The sequence below is a fragment of the Littorina saxatilis genome, linkage group LG12 (assembly GCF_037325665.1).
Source record: "Littorina saxatilis isolate snail1 linkage group LG12, US_GU_Lsax_2.0, whole genome shotgun sequence".
In the NCBI taxonomy this organism is placed as follows: domain Eukaryota; kingdom Metazoa; phylum Mollusca; class Gastropoda; order Littorinimorpha; family Littorinidae; genus Littorina; species Littorina saxatilis.
In genome coordinates, this window is record NC_090256.1 from 19473037 (window position 1) to 19494948 (window position 21912).

The 21912-nt window shown below is 41.0% G+C and overlaps 2 protein-coding genes across 5 annotated transcripts in view; both read left to right on the plus strand.

The window, feature by feature from the left end:
- The window catches only part of LOC138981433 (protein C-mannosyl-transferase DPY19L1-like), a 33122-nt gene extending 23504 nt beyond the window's left edge, over positions 1–9618 (plus strand). Inside the window, exons 19-22 of the mRNA XM_070354348.1 lie at positions 250–430; positions 3095–3194; positions 4773–4898; positions 5395–9618. Coding sequence (XP_070210449.1) covers positions 250–430; positions 3095–3194; positions 4773–4898; positions 5395–5548 — 561 coding nt within the window. The 3' untranslated portion in view covers positions 5549–9618. The remainder of the gene's footprint in view (positions 1–249; positions 431–3094; positions 3195–4772; positions 4899–5394) is intronic.
- Positions 9619–17580: 7962 nt separating this feature from the next.
- LOC138981436 (protein AF-10-like) overlaps positions 17581–21912 on the plus strand; it is a 68196-nt gene continuing 63864 nt past the window's right edge. For all 4 annotated transcript variants that reach the window (XM_070354351.1, XM_070354354.1, XM_070354352.1 and 1 more), the window contains exons 1-4: positions 17581–17793; positions 17905–17984; positions 20316–20370; positions 21616–21725. In XM_070354351.1, coding sequence (XP_070210452.1) covers positions 17685–17793; positions 17905–17984; positions 20316–20370; positions 21616–21725 — 354 coding nt within the window. In that variant the 5' untranslated portion in view covers positions 17581–17684. The remainder of the gene's footprint in view (positions 17794–17904; positions 17985–20315; positions 20371–21615; positions 21726–21912) is intronic.

Consider the following 21912-nt stretch of genomic DNA (forward strand, 5'->3'; position numbering starts at 1 on the left):
TGCAGGGTGCCTGATACCTTCAATGGTACCTTGACTAAGAGTTAGCTTTGCTGACAACTTGACCGCATAGACCTTAAAGGCAAGTTGCCTGAAAGAAAATGTTGCGTGTCTTTTGGGGGAGGGGGAGAATATATATCAGTGAAAGTGAAACGCTATCTATCCTGCAATGAATTAAGGGGGAACAGTGGTGAGAGTTATACAATGGCTTGAGATTTCTCACCGTTTCATTGGTTTCTTGCTCTGTTTCAGCTGTTGAAGTTTTTACCAGCATACAACGAAGGGGTCCACTCAGCGATACTGGTAGTCCTGCTGTCAGGGATGGCGGTGGCTGGTTACGGCAACCTGACCGACCAGAGGAGTATTGTCGGGGAGTTCAGTAACTACCCTATGGAAGAGCTGGTGGAATGGATCAAACACTCCACACCAAAAAGTGGGTCTGCACGCAAATTGTGCTTATTGTTGTGCGTGTTGCTAATGCTTAGTTTATAGATATTTATTAATGGTGGTGGTGGTGGCAGTGGTGGCTGGAGAACAGTGGAACCTTCCCTCCCCTCCCCCAATTTAAGACTTCCTCCCATTTAAGACCCTGTTTTCTCAGACTTTCTGTTCATAACCTCTGTACATTTCTTCCCCATTTGAAGACTATATACCTCATTTTCAAGGCCTGGTTTTCTCAGATTTGTTTAGGTCCTAAAAGGGAGGTTCCACTATAGTGGTGGTGGTGGTGGTGGTGGTGGTGGTGGTGGTGGTGGTGGTGGTGGTGGTGGTGGTGGTGGTGGTGGTGGTGGTGGTGGTGGTGATGATGATGAGGAGAAGGATATCCAGTCTACAGAGCTGCCAACTGTTACGCTTTTGGCGTAGCATGCTACGTTTTAAGAGCAATTGCTACGCCAAGCTAAGGATTGCTACGCTTTAACAAATAATGACAACTATGCAACTTTTTGCGAGTCCTGGTACTGATTTCTGATTTCCACTCCGTGTGGCGGTCATAAGACATAGTCTATACTGAAAGGTGGTACTGCAGATACTCTCTATACTGAAAGGTGGTCCTGCAGATACTCTCTAAACGGCATTTTATGTTCCTGCATTCTCCTGAAACGTTATTACAAATGTCTATTCTTGTGCAAGAAGGCAAAACTGCAGATGTGGGAATACATTTTACAAAATGCTACTCTCAAACACCATTTGCTACGCTGAAAATTCCAAAAAATCTAAATTGCTACTCTTGAGGCTTGACAAGGGTTGGCAGGTATGAGTCTACCTGATTGACAGTCTTGGCTCAGTCTTTCTGATCAGTTCAGGATTTGTAGTTGTGCCAAGTTATATTCCTTATAGTCATGACTGGACATTGAAAGTCTTTAGCATGAGCACAAAAAAGGTCAGTTTAAGATGGCTTTTTGCTCTTTCTTCTTCTTCTTCTTCTTCTTTGTTCATGGGCTGAAACTCCCACATTCACCCATGTTTTTGCACAAGTGGAGTTTTACATGTATGGCCGTTTTTACCCAGCCATTGAGGCAGCATACGCCGATTTCGGGGGAAGCATGCTGGGTATTTTCGTGTTTCTATAACCCACCAAACTCTGACATGGATTTCAGGATCTTTTCCGTGCGCACTTGGTCTTGTGCTTGCGTACACGAAGGGGGATAAGACACAAGCAGGTCTGCACATAGGTTGACCTGGGAGATCGGAAAAATCTCCACCCTTAACCCACCAGGCGGCCGCGGCCGGGATTTGAACTCACGACCTTCCAATTAGGAGACCGATGTCTTATCCACTATGCCACTGCGCCCGCCGCTTTTTGCTCATTCTTTTGTATTGTGCCAACATGCAGAGATGAATATCCAGATTTGCACATGGAAGCATGCATTCGTGCACACACATGGACGCACGCAAGCATACTCGTACACACACACACACTTCTGCACCATACACACCACATATTTTTATGTCGGAGCTCCCCACGGACGCCCATCCTAGGGGGTCCCGGGACCCCCACTTATAAAGTTAAGAGGGTCCCAAGAGTCCATGGTCCCCCAACCCCCTGTGTTCATATAACGCATTGTGTTTGCGAATAGTGTAATATAAACTGTCTTTTTTCATCAGAATATTCTAAGAGAGCACTTCGACTGTACCTTGTTAAATCATTTGTGCTTGCACTATACTTGACTGACGACTACAGTCTGAAAAGAGTACTTACGGTACGCACGATAGCTGAAATTTAGTGCGTCCCGGGACTCTTAATATGTTTAGTGCATCCCAGGACTCTCAATGAATTTTCAGTGTGTAATTTGGGCTTCTTGTGCATATAGGACGCAGGGACGTGCATTGTGGGGAGCCCTGTATGTGTAGCTAACTTTCATCGCTAATTATTTCAGATGCAGTGGTTGCTGGTCCCATGCTACAGTGAAGTTGTGCACAGAGTGTCCACACACACACACACACACATTGTGCACAGTGTCCACACACACACACACACACACACACACACACACATTGTGCACAGTGTCCACACACACACACACACACACACACACACACATTGTGCACAGTGTCCACACACACACACACACACACACACACATTGTGCACAGTGTCCACACACACACACACACATTGTGCAGTGTCCACACACACACACCCACATTGTGCACACAGTGTCCACACACACACACACACACACACACACATTGTGCACAGTGTCCACACACACACACACACACACACACATTGTGCACAGTGTCCACACACACACACACACACACACACACACACATTGTGCACAGTGTCCACACACACATTGTGCAGTGTCCACACACACACACCCACATTGTGCACACAGTGTCCACACACACACACACACACCCACATTGTGCACACAGTGTCCACACACACACACACACACATTGTGCACACAGTGTCCACACACACACACACACACACACACACATTGTGCACAGAGTGTCCACACACACACACACACACACACTGTGCACAGTGTCCACACACACACACACACACACACACACACACACACATCTGCAGCATAAAACAACACATTTTATGTGGAGCTAACCTGTGTCTCTGTTAATTTTAGATGCAGTATTTGCCGGTCCCATGCCTACAATGGCTACTGTGAAGTTGTGCACAGAGCGTCCAATTGTCAACCACCCGCATTATGAGGATGCAGGACTCAGGTATGTTTCCTACTCTACCTGTACTTTTACTCTTTTTATATTTAGTCAAGTTTTGACTAAATATTTTAACATCGAGGGGGAATCGAAACGAGGGTCGTGGTGTATGTGTGTGTGTGTGTGTGTGTGTGTCTGTGTGTGTGTGTAGAGCGATTCAGACTAAACTACTGGACCGATCTTTATGAAATTTGACATGAGAGTTCCTGGGTATGAAATCCCCGAACGTTTTTTTCATTTTTTTGATAAATGTCTTTGATGACGTCATATCCGGCTTTTCGTGAAAGTTGAGGCGGCACTGTCACGCCCTCATTTTTCAACCAAATTGGTTCAAATTTTGGTCAAGTAATCTTCGACGAAGCCCGGGGTTTGGTATTGCATTTCAGCTTGGTGGCTTAAAAATTAATTAATGACTTTGGTCATTAAAAATCGGAAAATTGTAAAAAAAAATAAAAATTTATAAAACGATCCAAATTTACGTTTATCTTATTCTCCATCATTTGCTGATTCCAAAAACATATAAATATGTTATATTTGGATTAAAAACAAGCTCTGAAAATTAAATATATAAAAATTATTATCAAAATTAAATTGTCCAAATCAATTTAAAAACACTTTCAGCTTATTCCTTGTCGGTTCCTGATTCCAAAAACATATAGATATGATATGTTTGGATTAAAAACACGCTCAGAAAGTTAAAACAAAGAGAGGTACAGAAAAGCGTGCTATCCTTCTTAGCGCAACTACTACCCCGCTCTTCTTGTCAATTTCACTGCCTTTGCCATGAGCGGTGGACTGACGATGCTACGAGTATACGGTCTTGCTGAAAAATGCCAGCTACTTGACTAAATATTGTATTTTCGCCTTACGCGACTTGTTTCCTTGTCTTTTTGTATTTTTTTCACTGTTGTTATGCTTATTATAGAAAAGAAACTGTCATGATACTGATAGCTTGAAAAAATGTCCAAGCCAGGTTATGATGTCTTGCTCACATCAATGTTAAACAGTTAATGCAGTCATTGTTGACTGATTGTGTGCTGTTCTTTGTGTTTTACTTAAGGGAGGAATACAGATGGTTTTAACAATGTATTTAAATTATTTTTAGAAAGTACAATGCCAAATACATGTAATGATAGCAATGGAGCACAACACGCTTAGCTTATTGGTGTGCTCTTGAGGAAAAAGTAACAACTAATACATGTATTGGGTTGACGACTCAATCAATCAATCAATCAATGAGGCTTATATCGCGCATATTCCGTGGGTACAGTTCTAGGCGCTCTGCAGTGATGCCGTGTGAGATGAAATTTTATACGGCCAGTAGATTGCAGCCATGTCGGCGCATATTTACCTTTCACGGCCTTATTCCAAGTCACACGGGTATGGTAGACAATTATTAACTGTGCCAAGCAATTTTGCCAGGAAAGACCCTTTTGTCAATCGTGGGATCTTTAACGTGCACACCCAATGTAGTATACATATAGTCATGCTTGCAACTGTACTGTCAACAATGGCTACCAACAACAACAAAAATCTGTTTTTGAAAAATCCAGTGCTTCGACCATGTTTGGTTTGCTTGTACAGGGAGAGAACCAAGAAGGTGTACACAATGTACAGTCGCAAGCCTGCATCAGAGGTCAAGCGCAACTTACAGGACCTTGGTGTCCAGTATGCCATCCTGGAAAACTCCTGGTGTGTGCGTCAATCCAAGTAAGAAGTTTGAAGTGTCTTTTTTTCTGTGTTCATTGTTGTGGGGGCGAGACCTCTGTTTTTGATTTACTCACGTGTTTTTGTGTGTGTGTGTGTGTGTGTGTGTGTGTGTGTGTGTGTGTGTGTGTGTGTGTGTGTGTGTGTGTGTGTGTGTGTGTGTGTGTGCATCAGTCCAAGGAATTAGCTTGAATGTCTTTGTGTGTTCACTGTTGTGGGGTTAGTTTTCTTTGAACTGAATGCATGCACTTACTTGCACATTTATGTATGTAATATATGTGTGTGTGTGTGTGTACAAGCTCAGTTCAAGATAATAAGTTTCACATTTATGTGGTAGCTGTATACCTTATGCAGGAATACTGTAGTGACTGGTTTTAATTCAGGCAAAAAAGAAATACTGCATGATAAGTTTTATGTTAATTCCATTTATTCTTTGTCAGATCGTTACACATAGCATTCTTCTCTTCAAGGCCTGACTGACCAGACATGTTTCTTTCAGACCTGGCTGCACGATGCCTGACATCTGGGATTTGGAGGACAAGGGGAACCGCGGAAAGAAGCCCATCTGTGTAACGCTTCAAGAGAAACCAGGACCTCACTTCACTCGTGTCTTTCACAACAGTGTCTATGACGTACTTAAGATCAACACATAGTTCCGAGTCATACAGTGATTCATCTTTCCAAAGTGTGTTTTTGCTTGTTAGGGATGACTGGAAAAATAAACAACATTTTCATTCTGACTGAAAGAATACTGGATTACCTAGTCCAAGAAATGTCCCAACTTGGTTGGAACCAAGCGCTGAAAGTGAATTGTTTTAGTTTTCAACCTGTTCGAACCAACATGCACTTGGTTCCCACTTAGTTGGGCAACTTCTCATGCACATCACTCCAGGTGTCTCAAGTTCCAGAGTTTCGCCTATAGACTGTATTGCTTGAAATACACATTAGCTGATATCCAAACTTTTTTTTCTTCTCATATGCTTATAGTTTGATATCTGGACTTCTGCCTTTTGAGATTGCTGAGGGTTATAATTATTATACGTTATTTGCGTTTTTGACCAAAATATGACATTTTACACAGATCGAGACAGTCATTGTTCTCCGAGACCGCGATAGCCGTCGAGGTGAACAATGACTGTCGAGATCTGTGTAAAATGTCATATTTTGGTCAAAAACGCAAATAACATTTATGTATCGATCGAATTCCTTTCAGGTACTGACTTTGTTGTTGTTTTGACGATTGAACGAGCACACACACATGCAATCAAACACACACACCAAGAACACCTGTTTACACCAAACTCATGTATACACTTCAATGCGCCACAAAAATAGTGCAACTTCAAAAGTTTATTTAACTCCTTCAATTAACATTAGAATATTTGATTATCGCAACATTTTGTTCAGAACATAATCAAAGGAACGAAAAATTCATGAACATCAAATTTAATTGCTACATCTCTTTGCACTGTCAGTGTCAGTAACTGTTGTACACACTTGTCGTCACCCTGTCTCGCGATCAAGACTGGACGAGTTCATTGAGTAAGCTTGTGGGGTTAACAGCAGAGACAATCAACACGTTTGGTCTTATTTTGTTATGGTGATGTTCAAGTTGTTTATGGTACAGTTGTGGAAAGTAGGCAGAACTTGCATTGTCGTGGATGGTGGCATGTCAGGTTAATTTTCTGCACTGAGGAAGAAATTCATATCTTCAAAGGACATGTCGAAACTACTTGCCCCGCGTATAATTATCGACTCGGCCGGTGGCTGTGTGTGCGACAGAGCTGAGTGAACTTCGCGAGGGGTTTGAATTTGGTCGCGGAAAAACTTGGAGTTGTGTGTTGCCTGCATCATATGCTGATGGAGGGTGTCTCCCATGTTCATCTTTTGTTCAGCTGAAGTGTGTTGGTATTCGATCGGAGTTAAAAGTCGTCTTTTGTTTTCAATTTCTTCCCGAGATAGATCTGCAAATCGCTTCATTTTTACAGTTTTGCAGACGTGTGTTTTGATCTGTGGGTTAATCCGCGTGTCCCAAATATGAAGTAAGTAGTTCCTTTGAAGTTTCGGTTAACCTGAAACGCCCAAATATGAAGTTTTGTAGGCCTCTGACGTCACATGACTCAAAGAAGGGAAATCCAATGTCCAATCGATACATTGTGTTTTGTCATCATTTTCACGAGTTTTCATTCACAAACACCTGGTAAATAAATCTCATGTTCCCCATGCAATAACTCGAGGTGGTGAATGGGTTTGAGCTTTCAGGTGAAACGTGGATTGTCAAAGTAAAAGCCAATCAGGCTGATTGTTTGATGTGTGGAACCATCGTGGCTTTGGATTTGTGTTTCCGAGGACAACGATTGTAAGCATTCACTCTCAAAGACCCAATCAATGTTGATAATTACCGCGGCGACTCATGGTCAATTTGCAACTTATCTCTGTAATCGCAAAATCCACAACGAAAAGTCATAAACACTTAAAAGAAAAGAAATATGCTCAACACTTACTGAATTCACAGGTATGATCGCAGCTCTGTACATTTTCAGACTGGAAGAAAAGCGTCAACAAGCTATGTTTGACGTCACATACAAGTTTGACGTGTTATCTCGTGCTACTGTGACGATGCTTTGTGGCCCGGAGTTGGATTCTAAAAATTCGTCTCCCTGTGGGTTATTGTCCAAAATGATGACAAAAACGATGTTTGGTAGCCAGCACTTTGTTGTTGGTCCTCGGGGAGCATATCGCCTTTTGTCTCATATTTATCAACCGCGGCCTTCGGCCTTGGTCGATAAAGATGAAACAAAAGACGATATGGTCCCCTTGGACCAACAAAAAAACTGGTCTGTCAACAAGCCACCAAACATCTTATAATGTTAGACACAGGGTTTGCGTCACTGCTTAATGATATCCATAAATTGGAAGCTTATGTTCTAACAAGCAGAATGGATTGGTAATGTTACCTCTGCTGCTATTTTTGTCGGTGTACAGTATTTTGTTTTTTTTGTGGTTTTTTTTGGGTTAGAGTGAATCAAAATGGGGACAGTATATTATCGCACTGTCTTATTGTTTTCATGTTATTACTTTCTCACCTTTGAGGAAACAGTTTTAGTTGCTGCCAAAGATCAACTTGATCAAAAGAAGCATGACCAGTTCAACAAACTTACAGTTAGAATTTGTTATCCAAATTCCGAGAGGCACTTGACCCAAAGAACTGCTCTGTGTGTGTGTGTGTGTGTGTGTGTGTGTGTCTGTGCGTGTGCGTGCAATGTTTTGTAAAAATTGTTTGTGAATAATGTAGATCATCAGATGATATGTTGTGACTTGAGAGAGAGAGTGTGTATGTGCATGTCTGCCCACTGAATATTTTAGAAATCTTTTTTAATGTGCCAGTGATAAGAGAAATCCTGTGTTGTCCATTTTACCATCTTCATGTGTGAAGAATTTCAACAGAAGTCTTCAACAGTACATCCATGCTAATCCATTGTGATAGAGTAATGCAAGTTACAAGTAAATGGAACTCCCTTAGAACTGAGATCACACTAGTGTGATATCTTTATTTCCTTGCACTTTGTTTTACTTATAGATAAAAGTGTCCCACCATTATTTTCTATTTTCGGTTTAGATGTAAAAGGCATTGAGCCTGTGTGTGCTTTGATATTTGATATATGTAAAAAAAGGAGTCCACCAGATCTACTGTTGATTTACGTGTGTTCACATTCTTGCCATTAATTATGTTGCAGTGATGTGTTCACATTCTTGCCATTAATTTTGTTGCAGTGATAGTCTTGCACATGTATACTTAAGTTATTTTATGCACCAGTTCTTTTACCGTACTGATCAGTTGGGAAGAACGTTTGATTTTATGTACATATTTTTAAATGGTTATTTTGGGAAATATATATAGGATTGTCTGTTTACATACATGCATTTGTTCTCAAGAGAGTTATAGAGCAGCTTTCCCCCGAAATCGGCGTATGGCTGCCTGAATGGCGGGGTAAAAACGGTCATACACGTAAAAATCCACTTGGTTTAAACAGTTTTATTCAGTTGCATAAATACAAAGCCGTAATTGAAAATTGTAATTAAGGGAGCACAACAAGATAAACTTATAAATGCGCTCTTAGAAACAAACGAGTAATGTGGCGGACAATATTGTAAATGCATGATATTTAAACAAATATTACAAAAATCCACTTGTGCTAAAAACATGAGTGAACGTGAGAGTCTAAGCCCATGAACAAAGAAGAAGAAGTTAGGCCCCCCAAAAATAGGTCTGTTTACGGTAACATAGGGTGAAAAAATAGGGTCGGTAGGTCGGCTTTCTTTTTTTTTTTTTTTTTTTTTTCCTCCCCTCTCTATGATGTTTCACAGTTCATTTCTTCTCATCAATCCCTGTTTTTGCCCAACATAACTATAAACAGTACTTTGAGCTTACCTCCCTTCTGTCGTCTGCTGTTTGAGCGCAAACAGCTCTATTTTGGATGCGGTGGGTTGTTTTTTTCAGACGATCCAAAAAAAAGATTAGGGTCGGGCCTAAAAACTAGGGTCGGTCGGGTTACCGGAAACAGACCTATTTTTGGGGGGGGCCTTATAGTGCATGGAAGGGCATGAAGCGCTGACTTGTCCTTTGTTCTATGGTGGGATGTTTAGTTTTGTTTTTTGTCTTTTTCCAGGTGGTGGTCGTTAATATGATGGATATTTGGTTGTTGTTTTTCCTGTTTGTTTGTTTTTTGCGGAGTGGGGTGGGGTGGGGTGGGGTGGGGTGGGGTGGGAGATGATGTTTTGGTTTACTTGTTGATCTCTTCTTTGGTGGGGAGGACATGTGATTCTCGTGCATTAATACCTTCTTCTTTTTTTTACTGTTTTATCTTTTGAAAATGTGTACAAAATGGGTGAAGGTCGAGTTCTTCATAAGGTTACAGAAGTAAATCACAAGCAGTATGTGGTTTATGGGAGAGGGTGTATTTATTGCTGTCACAAATGTAATGCACTTGGATTGCTCGGACATATTTGCACAAACCATGACGGAATATTGTAACAGGGTTGCTTCAAATGTGTATTGGCATTAAGGAAAAGCTTACTATGTATTGGACTAGTTTCAATCTTCTGAATTTGCATAAGACTGTCTCTTGTAAAGCAAACCTGGGCATTTCTAAGGGGATAAATGGCATGAAAAGCAGAAGCAGATGCTAGATTTGATTGGAGAAAAATAGAGTGTGAAGTTCATTTGGCAGTAAGCTTGTGAATAGTAAAAGCAAACAGCTGTGGTGGAGGCGGGGTGGGGTATTGTCACTGGATGTTGAGATCACTGATTGATTGATATTATTTGTTTGATAATATAAATTACAATCTTGTACTTACCCGTTTCAGTCCCGAGTCCCATTTTCCTGTTGCTGGTTGTGAAGGCAAAATGTGCATGGTCAAAATGTTTTCCATTGCCCTTTGGTCACGTGAAGAACAAAATTTCTGGCTTGTCAGAATACAGTGGAACCCCCCTTTTAAGACCCCCAATTTAAGACTTCCCCCTTTTTAAGACTTTGATGTTTTAGATTTCCTGTTCATAACATCTTTATATTTACCCCCATTTTAAGACTCACTCCTTTTTAAGACCTGATTTTTTGTCAGACTTTTGGAGGGCTTAGAAGGGGGGTTCCACTGTACAGTGTACTTAATTGATGATACCATTTGATTCAACAGACTACAGGGTGTACTTGTGGATGAAGTAAGATAGACATTATGGGAGATGATATGAACTTATAAAACACTCATAAGAACTTATAAGTATAAGTTTCTTATAAGTTTCTATATACCGGTAACTTACTTTTAAGTTTTCTATATGGCAGTATAATAATTTTTTTTTCATGAGAAAGATCGAATTCAAAATGCCAGTCATTCATCAGCAATAAATATACATGTACACCTGCATATCTTGGATTACTTAAATCAAACAATTGGTTTCATTTTCTTGGCTTGTTCTGGTTCAAGTTTTAAACCTGTTTGGTTGCTTGTTGCATAGTTTGCCTATTTTGTTTTATCAGGTCTCTCATAATTTGATTTTTATTGGCTTCGGTTTAGTTGTTGTCTTTCCATGAATTACAAAACACAATTTTCTCTGAGATTGTATGATGGGGACAAAGTGTTGGTTTACACTGTTCGACATTTGTTTGCTCTCAGATGTGGAGCAAGGAGTTTACATGCCACGATAAGGTTCATTTTTGGCCCCACCAGAAGTAGAAGAAGGGGAGGGGGATGGCGTGCACAGTATGAACTGATGTGCATAATCCATTAATCTTAAGAATTCCTTAAAAGGATATCCATGTACAGTATTTCCAAATTTTTTAACTGACCAGCCAAACATGTTCTTCGTTACATGACGATTGTGTAGGACTAGCAGGTTAAATTGTTTCTCGACTCTTACATTTTTATGCAGTCATTTCAAGTAACCCAAATGAGGGGTTTGAATTTGAATTTGTATACGGAAAAAGCCCACTGATTTGAAGATCTGAAGCCAAGTTTTAGTTTTTTGCGTCACTGACTCATGTCTGCTGAATGATTGGCTCGCTATGCTGTTTGGCATGTTCACAACCAGTGATCTTTTTTTCTGTTTCTTTTTTTGTGTGCTGTTTTTCCTCAAGGTTCTGCATTTTACTCAGATTTTTGTGTTGCTTTGAGCTCTACCTCTGGAAGTTTCAGTCACAATTAATTTCGTTTTTAAGCATTTAGTGTTTTTATGTTAATGTATATTGTTACTTTTGTAGTATGGTTGATTTGTGTTCAGGGCATTTTTTTTATGGATGTTTTCAATTTTTTTATAATTTTTTTTTATCAATTCTGATCTTTTTATATGCTTGTTTAGCCGGTTTAACGTTTTCTCCACACTTTTACATTACCCGTCTTAAAAAAAATTAGGCAGATAAAGTACACATCTTTGTGATGAGATCATTTATTGTAACTGCATATGGTTGTATAACTGGTTTTACAATAAACAGCCTCATCAAAAAGATCTGGCTGCACTCAAATGCATGTGCCTGTAGTTTTTTTTTTATGACGGGTAGTATATTATTCACAAGGAATACTCTGTCAATTATTATTATAATTTTCTTATGATTATGCATCACTCTTGTTTCTCCATATGTTTGTTTAAGTATACATGTGTTGAATATTTGGTATATCATATCAATGGATTATTGTATTTTTTATTTTTGTTTATTTTATTTTCTGCAGAGATCTGACATTGTCATGTAGCTTTGATGTTCTTTTTTTTTTTTTTAACCCTTTACCACTTGAATTGCCCGAAACCGCCCGGAGGAAGTGCCTTATGCGTTCCCTGAATCGCCCGAAATCGCCCGATACACACCTTGCGCGCACTTTCACTTTCGCGATCAAACGGATGTAGAACTAAAGAACGGTGACGTACTTCCGGTTTACTTTGGTGGTTAGACCAACAACGTGCGATCAGAGTTTGTATAAACTATATTCTTCAATGTACTTTGATGCGATCAAAGTCATGCAGATGCGATCAACCGATCTTGAACTGTGATTTTTCCAAATCGTCCAGGAATCAGATAAGGATAGCTTGACTTTGGGTCAAGTGGTAAAGGGTTAACTGTATTTTATTTGTCACAGCTTGTTCACCTTTTAAACATCCACCAGCTGATTGCACAAAAAATAACATTGATCTGTTTGTTTTGACTATTTTTTAAGCTGAGTGATAGAATTATACTAGTTAGCAGTGTATTGCATAATATAAATGAAGAAGACTCCAAATCTGAAAAACAGACCCCAAAAAAAGCAAAGCTTAATATCCAAGACAAATGCACGTGCATATAAGCATATAAACCAGCATTGATATTTAAATTTGAACAATTAGGAAAGCAACACAAACACACACACATGATGCACATGCAAGCATTCGCAGATGCTGATAAGATTTGGGAGCTCAAAAATTGCATGTACATGTAGATACAATTAACTCCGTGTGAATGCAGATTACTAGGAAACAAAACTCAAATGCAATATCCCATGGCCCAGTGAAACCAAAAGGTGATAGCTCAGTAGGCCACATTCTGTGTAGTAGACGAGCCATTTTTCTCTGCAATATCCAACAAGTCGCGTAAGGCGAAATTACTACATTTTGTCAAGCTGTGGAACTCACAGAATGAAACTGAACGTAATCCGCCGCTAGTGCAAAAGGCAGTGAAAGTGACGAGCCTGTTTGGCGCGGTAGCGGTTGCACTGTGCTTCATAGCACGCTTTACTGTACCTCTCTTCGTTTTAACTTTCTGAGCGTGTTTTTAATCCAAACATATCATATCTATATGTTTTTGGAATCAGGAACCGACAAGGAATAAGATGAAATAGTTTTTAAAACGATTTCGGAAATTTAATTTGAATCATAATTTTTATATTTTTAATTTTCAGAGCTTGTTTTTAATCCGAATATAACATATTTATATGTTTTTGGAATCAGAACATGATGAAGAATAAAATAAAAGTAATTTTGGATCGTTTTATAAAAAAATAATTTTAATTACAATTTTCAGATTTTTAATGACCAAAGTCATTAATTAATTTGTAAGCCTCCATGCTGAAATGCAATACCGAAGTCCGGCCTTCGTCGAAGATTGCTTGGCCAAAATTTCAATCAATTTGATTGAAAATTGAGGGTGTGACAGTGCCGCCTCAACTTTTACAAAAAGCCGGATATGACGTCATAAAATACATTTATCGAAAAAATGAAAAAAACGTCTGGGGATATCATACCCAGGAACTCTCATGTAAAATTTCATAAAGATCGGTCCAGTAGTTTACTCTGAATCGCTCTACACACACACACGCACAGACACACAGACACACACACATACACCACGACCCTCGTCTCGATTCCCCCTCTATGTTAAAACATTTAGTCAAAACTTGACTAAATGTAAAAATGTACACCACAGGCAGAGTTTTATTGTGTTTGCATGGGAACCATAATAACAATTATTTTCTGCAAGAACCCCAAGAAAACTTTTAGATGTAATATCTGTTGTTTGCATTTGCCAACCTTGACGTAACTTACATTGGACATACACCTGCTCATGCATTTATTGTGATTGTATACAAGCGAAAACTACACCAATAAGTGAGAGTTGGTTGCATGCGCTGTAAATGTGTTCACTGCCATAATTATTTATGAATAAAAAATCTATTTTGAAGCATCTCTGTTGGAGTGAACATGTTATTTGTGACAGGTGGTTGGAGGATTTAAAAATGTGTGTGAGTGTGTCTGTGTCACGGTGTGCAGGGGCGGATCAGTTCATTTTATGGGGGGGTGTTTCCCAAAGTATATTGTGAAGATATGGGTGTGAAGGCGTGAAGCGCCGAGTTGAGGGCGCGAAGCGCCTAGCTTGCTAGGGGGGTCCGGGGGCATGCTCCCCCGGAAAATTTTGAAAAAAAGGATGCAAAATAGTGCATTCTGAGGATGATCATTACCAGTTTCAGGCAGCAGATTTTGTCACTGATTAATACAATACAATACAATACAATACAATAACTTTATTAATCTCTAAAAGAGAAATTACATTGCTGAGCGTTTGTGTCCGTAATAATAACATACATAAAACATTCAAAATAAACATTTGTTCTTTGTCCTGAGAAAATATAGCACATTGGTTATCACATAAGAAAGTATATTAAAAATAAATTAACATGCATTCACCATCAACAATGCACAAAAGAAAGTCAGCACCTTGCCGGTTATCACATATTGTCTAAGATTAAGAGAGTAGAATGCAAAACAAAATCAACAATACTGAAACAATACAGAACACTGACCCCGTGCATCAGAGCGACAACACCAGCATCTACCGCCCCACCTGAGAATTGAAGATGTGAATTGCAGATGGAATGAACGAATTTCTGTAGCGTGTGGATCTTGCGGTTGGTTGTCTGAATCTGTTGCTCCTGTCTGTCCGTCTACTGTCAAATTCCGGTCTGAGTGGGTGCGAGTCGTCAGCCAAAATCTTCTGTACCTTGTCAGTCAGTCGTCGTTCATGTGTTGATGTGAAATTGTCCTGCTTCCTCCCAACCACCCCACTTGCTTTCCTGATGAATTTATCTAATCTATCCCTGTCTTGCTTGTTGATGTTGCCACCCCAACACACGGAGCCAAAGTACAACACACTATTGCACGTTGAAGTGTAAAACATCTGAAGGATTTCTTGTCTGATGTTAAAAGACCTGAGTTTTCTCAAAAAGTACAGGCGAGAGTGGAGTTTCTTCACAAGGGCATCAGAGTTTGGTTTCCATGTCAACTTATTGTCTATAATCACCCCCAAATACTTATACTGCTCTACCTTCTCTACGACCTCCCCCTTGATCACTATCTCCCTGTGTACATGTTCCCCCCTCCTGTTGTCCATTATCATTTCCTTTGTCTTCCCCACATTAAGCTCTAAATAGTTGTTTTCACACCACCCCACAAACCTATCTACCTCCTGCCTGTAGTCAGAGTCGTCGTTAACAGTCAGCAGTCCGGTCAGTCCAGTGTCGTCAGCAAACTTGGTTATGGGGCAGGAGTCACTAGAACTTCTGAAATCTGCTGTGTAGAGAGAAAAAAAGAAAAGGTGAGAGTACTGTGCCTTGTGGTGCCCCTGTGTTTGTGCAGATTGTGTCTGAAACTGATTGCCCCCCCACCCTAACATACTGTGGCCTGTTTGTCAGGTAGTCCATAACCCAGAGGATGGTGGCTGCTGGGACATTCATGCTAAAAAGCTTCTCCGCCATTAAATGAGGCTGTATAGTATTAAAAGCGCTGGAAAAATCAAAGAACATCAAGCGAATATAAGAGCCAGGCTTTTCTAAATGAGAGTAGATCTTGTTTAAAACATTCAACACAGCATCATCAACACTCCTGTTTTTCCTGTATGCAAACTGACATGGATCAATAAAATCTTTCACACAATCACTCAATTTGAACAAAACAACTCTCTCAAAGACTTTCATACATAAAGTAAGTGCCACAGGTCTCAGGTCATTCATGGTTATCACAGTCTTTTTCTTTGGCACAGGAACAATGCATGAAGTTTTCCATAGGGCCGGTACCCTGCTAGCACCAAGCGACATGTTAAAAATGACTGAAAAAATATAACTAAGTTGCTCTGCACATAGTTTTAAAACTTTGGGCATCATCCCATCTGGTCCCCCCGCCTTGCTAGCATTAACATTCTTCAGCCCCCTCTCCACCTCTTCTTCCGTCACCACTATTGGGGAATCCCCTTCCGTAAGCCCACTATCACTGGTCAACCTGTCCCGCATTGCCTTCCTTTCCCCGCTGAAGTCATGTTTATCGAAGCGTGCATAAAACTGGTTGAGATCATTTGCATCTGACTGCGTAGCGTTGCTTTTTTCCTTACTCCCACCCTTCTTCCCCTTGTAGCCACTCATGACATTCAACCCCTCCCATGCCTTCTTCATGTTGTTCCCCGTGAAATTTCCCTCTACCTTCCTCTTAAACTCTTCCTTCCCCCTCCTTATCAAACTCTGGACCTCCCTCTGAACCTCCCTCATGTTACAATTTCCTTCTCTAAATACCCCCAAAAACACCAAAAATTTTTTTTTTTGGCTGGGGGGGGGGGGGTCCGGAAACCCCAGAACCCCCCCCCCCCCCCCCCCTCGTCCGCCCCTGGTGTGTGTGTTGTCCGTGCATCAGTGCAGTGGGGGTAGCCTGTGCAGGGGCGGATCAGTTCATTTTATGGGGGGGGTTTCCAAAAGTATATTGTGAAGATATGGGTGTGAAGGCGCGAAGCGCCGAGCCGACGGCGCAAAGCGCCTAGCTTGCTAGGGGGGTCCGGGGGCATGCCCCCCCGGAAAATTTTGTAAAAAAGGATGCAAAATGGTGCAATCTGGTGCATTTTGAGGATGATCATTACCAGTTTCAGGCAGCAGATTTTGTCACTGATTAATACCCAAAAAAAACACCATTTAAAAAAAAATTTTTTGGCTGGGGGGGGGTTTCCGGAAACCCCTGAAACCCCCCCCCTCGTCCGCCCCTGCTGTGTGTCCGTTTTCGTGTGTTCTTTTTATTTTTGATGGTTAAACAAAAATTAAAAACAAGAGAGGTAAGTTTATGGAACATTTAATTATGGAGAAAAGGAAACGTTCACTAGAACTTCGACCAATCGGTCTTTAGAGAGGAACCTTAATAGTAGAAGTCGTCCATTAAAATGTGCTAGAAGACCGGCCAAGGGAAGCAACTCTTCCTATTTGTGCTTATAACTTGTGTAAATTAAAGCCTTTGCCATTAAGAATCAACAAAACACACTGTGTGAGTGAAAGAGAGAGAGGGGGGGGGGGGCGAAGAGAGAGAGAGAGGGGGGGGGGGGGCGAAAGAGAGAGAAAGTGGTAAAGAGAGTGTGTTCGCGTGTGAATTTGCGCTTCTCGAAAACAAGAGGGAGGGGAGGGTGAATAGAAACTGAGTTTTGGTCCGATTTTCCACTCATTGACTGAGGCCCGGGTTTGGCAAGTGCCGTGTTTTGTATTGGCTGACCAAGATGTCCAGAACCCTGCGATATTCTGTCACTTTGTGGAAGATTTCTCTGCTGGTACGGTTTCTGACACTTACACTCATAGTTATACTCTCCTCTATCCAAGTCACTTTCAATCACCACGCATGCGCATTGACCTTGTTTAGAAATGAGGCAAGAGAAAATGGAGCGAAAAAGCAGTGTCAAATTCAATAAGAACTATGTTTGAGTCCAAAGATATTTTCGGAACTGGTCTTTTTCTCTTTGCGTATCTGATGGTAAAATGAAGGAGATGGTTGGTGGGTGTTGTGTGTGCTCCGACGAGCGTGGATGGGCCGAGAACCCGCTAGTTTACTGTGACGGACATGGTTGCAATGTAGCTGTCCACCAAGGTAAGACAACTCGTGTATTTCACTCTGGCAGAACACAACCCACGTTTTCTTGCCAATTTCAGTTTCTGTGCACTTGGATGACTTAACCACATTTTTCATTTTGATTTGCAGCATGTTATGGCATAGTGGCAGTGCCTTCAGGACCGTGGTATTGTCGGAAATGCGAATCGCAAGAGAGAGCAGCTCGTGTGGTAAGTGTATGCCGCCATGTTTTCTACGTTACCAGAAAATGTAAACAGAAGCACATGGGTTTCATTACGGTCAAGTTGAAATGCTTTACGCGCGAGAACATTTTATCATATGTAGCATTACTAGATTAGAGTATGCATAGTGGTATAACCTTGTCATAATTGTTCGTAATATTGCCAGGCTATGACTATGAGTATGATTATGAATATATATGAGTAGTGTAAAACCAAGAGAGCTCTTGGAGGTATACATTAAATACAATACATGGTAACATTGTGTTGGGTGTTACTTAATGTCACTGTTACTGTAAACAGTGTAAGTTTGTGTTCTGCACTAAAATATTGTGTTACCTGTAATATGATGCCCCTGTGATTTGACACAATATGGAGCAACCTCAAATAAATCATTATAATTAAGTAGAAGTGCAACGCCAAGGCACTGCATACCCCTGCAAAAGACAAACCTCTCTCTTACTTTCTCTCTCTCTCTCAAAGTCAAACACACACACACACACACACACCCCAAGTTACACACGTACACACACACACACTCAGTCACTCACACACACTCAGTCACTCTCTCACACACACTTCATACACACAAAACACACCCCCATACGCACATAAGACAGATGGACATACACACCTTTACAAACAAACACACATACACACACACTTACGCACACGCACATGTATACATGTATACACACACACACCCACTCTCTGTCTTTCTCTCTCTCCCTCTCCCTTTCTCTCATACAAACACACTCACACATGTACATACGCACGCATGTATACACACACACACACACACACACACACACACACATTGACTCACACAAATCTCATACACACACTCATACGCACATAGACCGGCACGGTTGGCCTTGTGGTAAGGCGTCCGCCCCGTGATCGGGAGGTCGTGGGTTCGAACCCCGGCCGGGTCATACCTAAGACTTTAAAATTGGCAATCTAGTGGCTGCTCCGCCTGGCATTATGGGGTTAGTGCTAGGACTGGTTGGTCCGGTGTCAGAATAATGTGACTGGGTGAGACATGAAGCCTGTGCTGTGACTTCTGTCTTGTGTGTGGCGCACGTTATGTCAAAGCAGCACCGCCCTGATATGGCCCTTCGTGGTCGGCTGGGCGTTAAGCAAACAAACAAACAAACACATTCACACACACACACTTTCTCTCCCTCTCTCTCTCTCTCTCTTACACACACACACACACACACACACACACACACACACACACACAAGTACAGACTCATGCACGCGCACACACACACACACACAAACAGTAACACTAACACATGTGCACAAAATGAACACGCACACACACACACCGCGCGAGAGAAAAAGACTACAGGGAGGCATGACGTCATGATGCATTAATTGACGTCAAAGACTTTCAACCGTGACGTAATCTTCTTACGCGAGCTTTATCCATAGTCTTGGAAACTACGGAATTTCTACCCGTCCAAAGCGGCCTTGGGTGGCGTTTGCTCAAAAAATGGGGGCGCCTATTGCACCCACCGTATTTTTGTTAGTATGGTCCCAATTTTTGGTGAACTTCCATCTTCAACTGTAGCCCGTAGCCGGGCACAAAGAATCCTTCTTTATCATGTATTATCGGTATAAAAATTTCTCAAGTCGATTACAGTATAGCGTTCGTGGGATACCTCCAGCTTCGCTGGGATTAATTATTAAATGTCAAAATTCATACAGGTCTGTCAGTGTCTTGGGGTTGAAACTGAAAGGAAATTAATCTGCACTGCAGTTCCTGTAGCGGGTTCTTATAGTAATACTACCATGGTTAAGATTAACTGAAAGAGGATTTGCATGGCCTTTAATTTGCAGTATTGACATTTATTAACTTTATTAAGCTCATGTCCAAGAGTGATACTGATAGTGAGACTGACACCTCTAGAACTAAAACTAAAGCAAATAAAAGAACCACCACTGCCATGCCAATGCCACACCCACCACAGCAATTAAGGCAGACATGTTCCTCACATTGTTTACCCCTCTTTGAGAATTTGTAAGAACAATTGTAGTCAAGCAGTAGATAGAACTATGTTACTAAAAGTAGTAAAACCGTTGTAATTCTACCCCAATTCTGCAACCCTGCCCGATCCTTTTAGTCAGTAGAGAGTTCTTTAGGACTGAGAGTGAGAGGGGGGGGGGGAGGGGCATTTATTTATACAGACAGTTACTTTGTCCTTTGTTTTGCCTATCAGTGACTGAGGCTAGGCATTAGTGAATCAAATCCAGGAGAATGCCACCTTTTGAAGTTTTCATTTTCAATCTTTCAAACTTTTTTTTTCTCTCCAGAGGTGTGAGTTGTGTCCTCAAAAGGATGGTGCTCTGAAAAGGACTGATTCAGGAGGTATGTGGTTTCTGATTATTTATGTTCCTGAGGCAACAAAAAAATAAAAAATCTGTTTACGGTATCCCGACCGACCCTATTTTTTCGCGCGACCCTAGACTTTTTTTTTTGGCATTTGGGTGGGGGGGGGGGGGAGTCTTTGTTTTTTGGCAAAATAACTTGAAAATATGGGGTTTTTTAAGGGAAAAAATGGGGAAAAAATCCCGACCTACCGACCCTATTTGTTTGGCCTATTTTACCGTAAACAGACTCTTTTTTTTCTTTTTTGCCTGATTAATAATATACACTAGACACACTTTTAGAAGCTCTTCATGCAATTGTGTCCTGTCAATATCATCTCAGCATGCTTACATTCACTTACAAGTTACAATTACAGTGGAACCCCCTTTTTACAACCTAAAAAAATCTGAGAAAATCAGGTCTTGAGAAGGCGGGATTCTTAGAATGGGGGTACATTTACAATTACAGAGGTAACTGACAAAATAAGGCCTTAAAAGGGAGAGAGTCTTAAATAACAAGAGGCGAAGCCTTCAACTAGTTCAAGGCTCACATAAGAAATAGACAAACAGCAACACAAACTCAATCACTCCGTCACACATACACACACACACACACACACACACACACACACACACACACAGTAAGCATAGGTGACACTGTGCAAGAAAGCGAGACACTAGATAGATCTGTCTGTCTGCATGTAGCCTACTTACAGGGACACGACTGCCAACTAGTCTCGGCCCGCTCAAAATAACAATGACCGAGACTTTCAGTAATTCCTTCGCGTGACGTCTAACCCTCTTACGTCATAATGTGACGTCTTCAAATGACGAAATGTTAAAGTTTCTACCACAGACATACACACGCACGCACACACACACGCACGCACAGACAGACAAAGTTATGATCGCATAGGCTACACTTACGTGAGCCAAAAAGGGGGTTTCACTGTACTGAGTTTGTGAGTTACAAAAGTCATTCTGTTTTAAAAAAAATTACAAAAGTTACTCAATTTTAATTTATTCATTGTGCAAATGGATCATTGAAATGACCCCAGAAGGCATAATTGTGAAGTTGACGACTGGTCAGGAAGACTCATAGTATAAACAATAGCTCACACATAGTGGATGTAAAGTTCTGCAAGACAGTCAGTGATTGAATCAATGAATGTTTGAGTTTAACCTTTAGTCTTTACGTAAGCTATGTAGATGTAATGTGATTGTGAATATATCTGTTTTCCACCAGGTTGGTGTCATGTGGTGTGTGCACTATACATACCGGAGGCTTGGTTTGCTGATGTTGACACCATGGAACCCATCGTCCTCAAATCCGTCCCTCAGGACAGGTTCAACAAGGTAAGACTAGTTAGACAGTTGATAATAACGCTTTGGTCTGAAGGGTTGAATTGCAGGTGACTGATGTTCAGGTGAAGAAAATCTCAGGCATGGGAATTGTCCGCCGAAAGGCAAATTTCCGCCGACATTTTTTGTTGTTGTTCCATTGGAAAAGCAAAAGTGTCCCCTGAAAAAATAAATGGGGGAG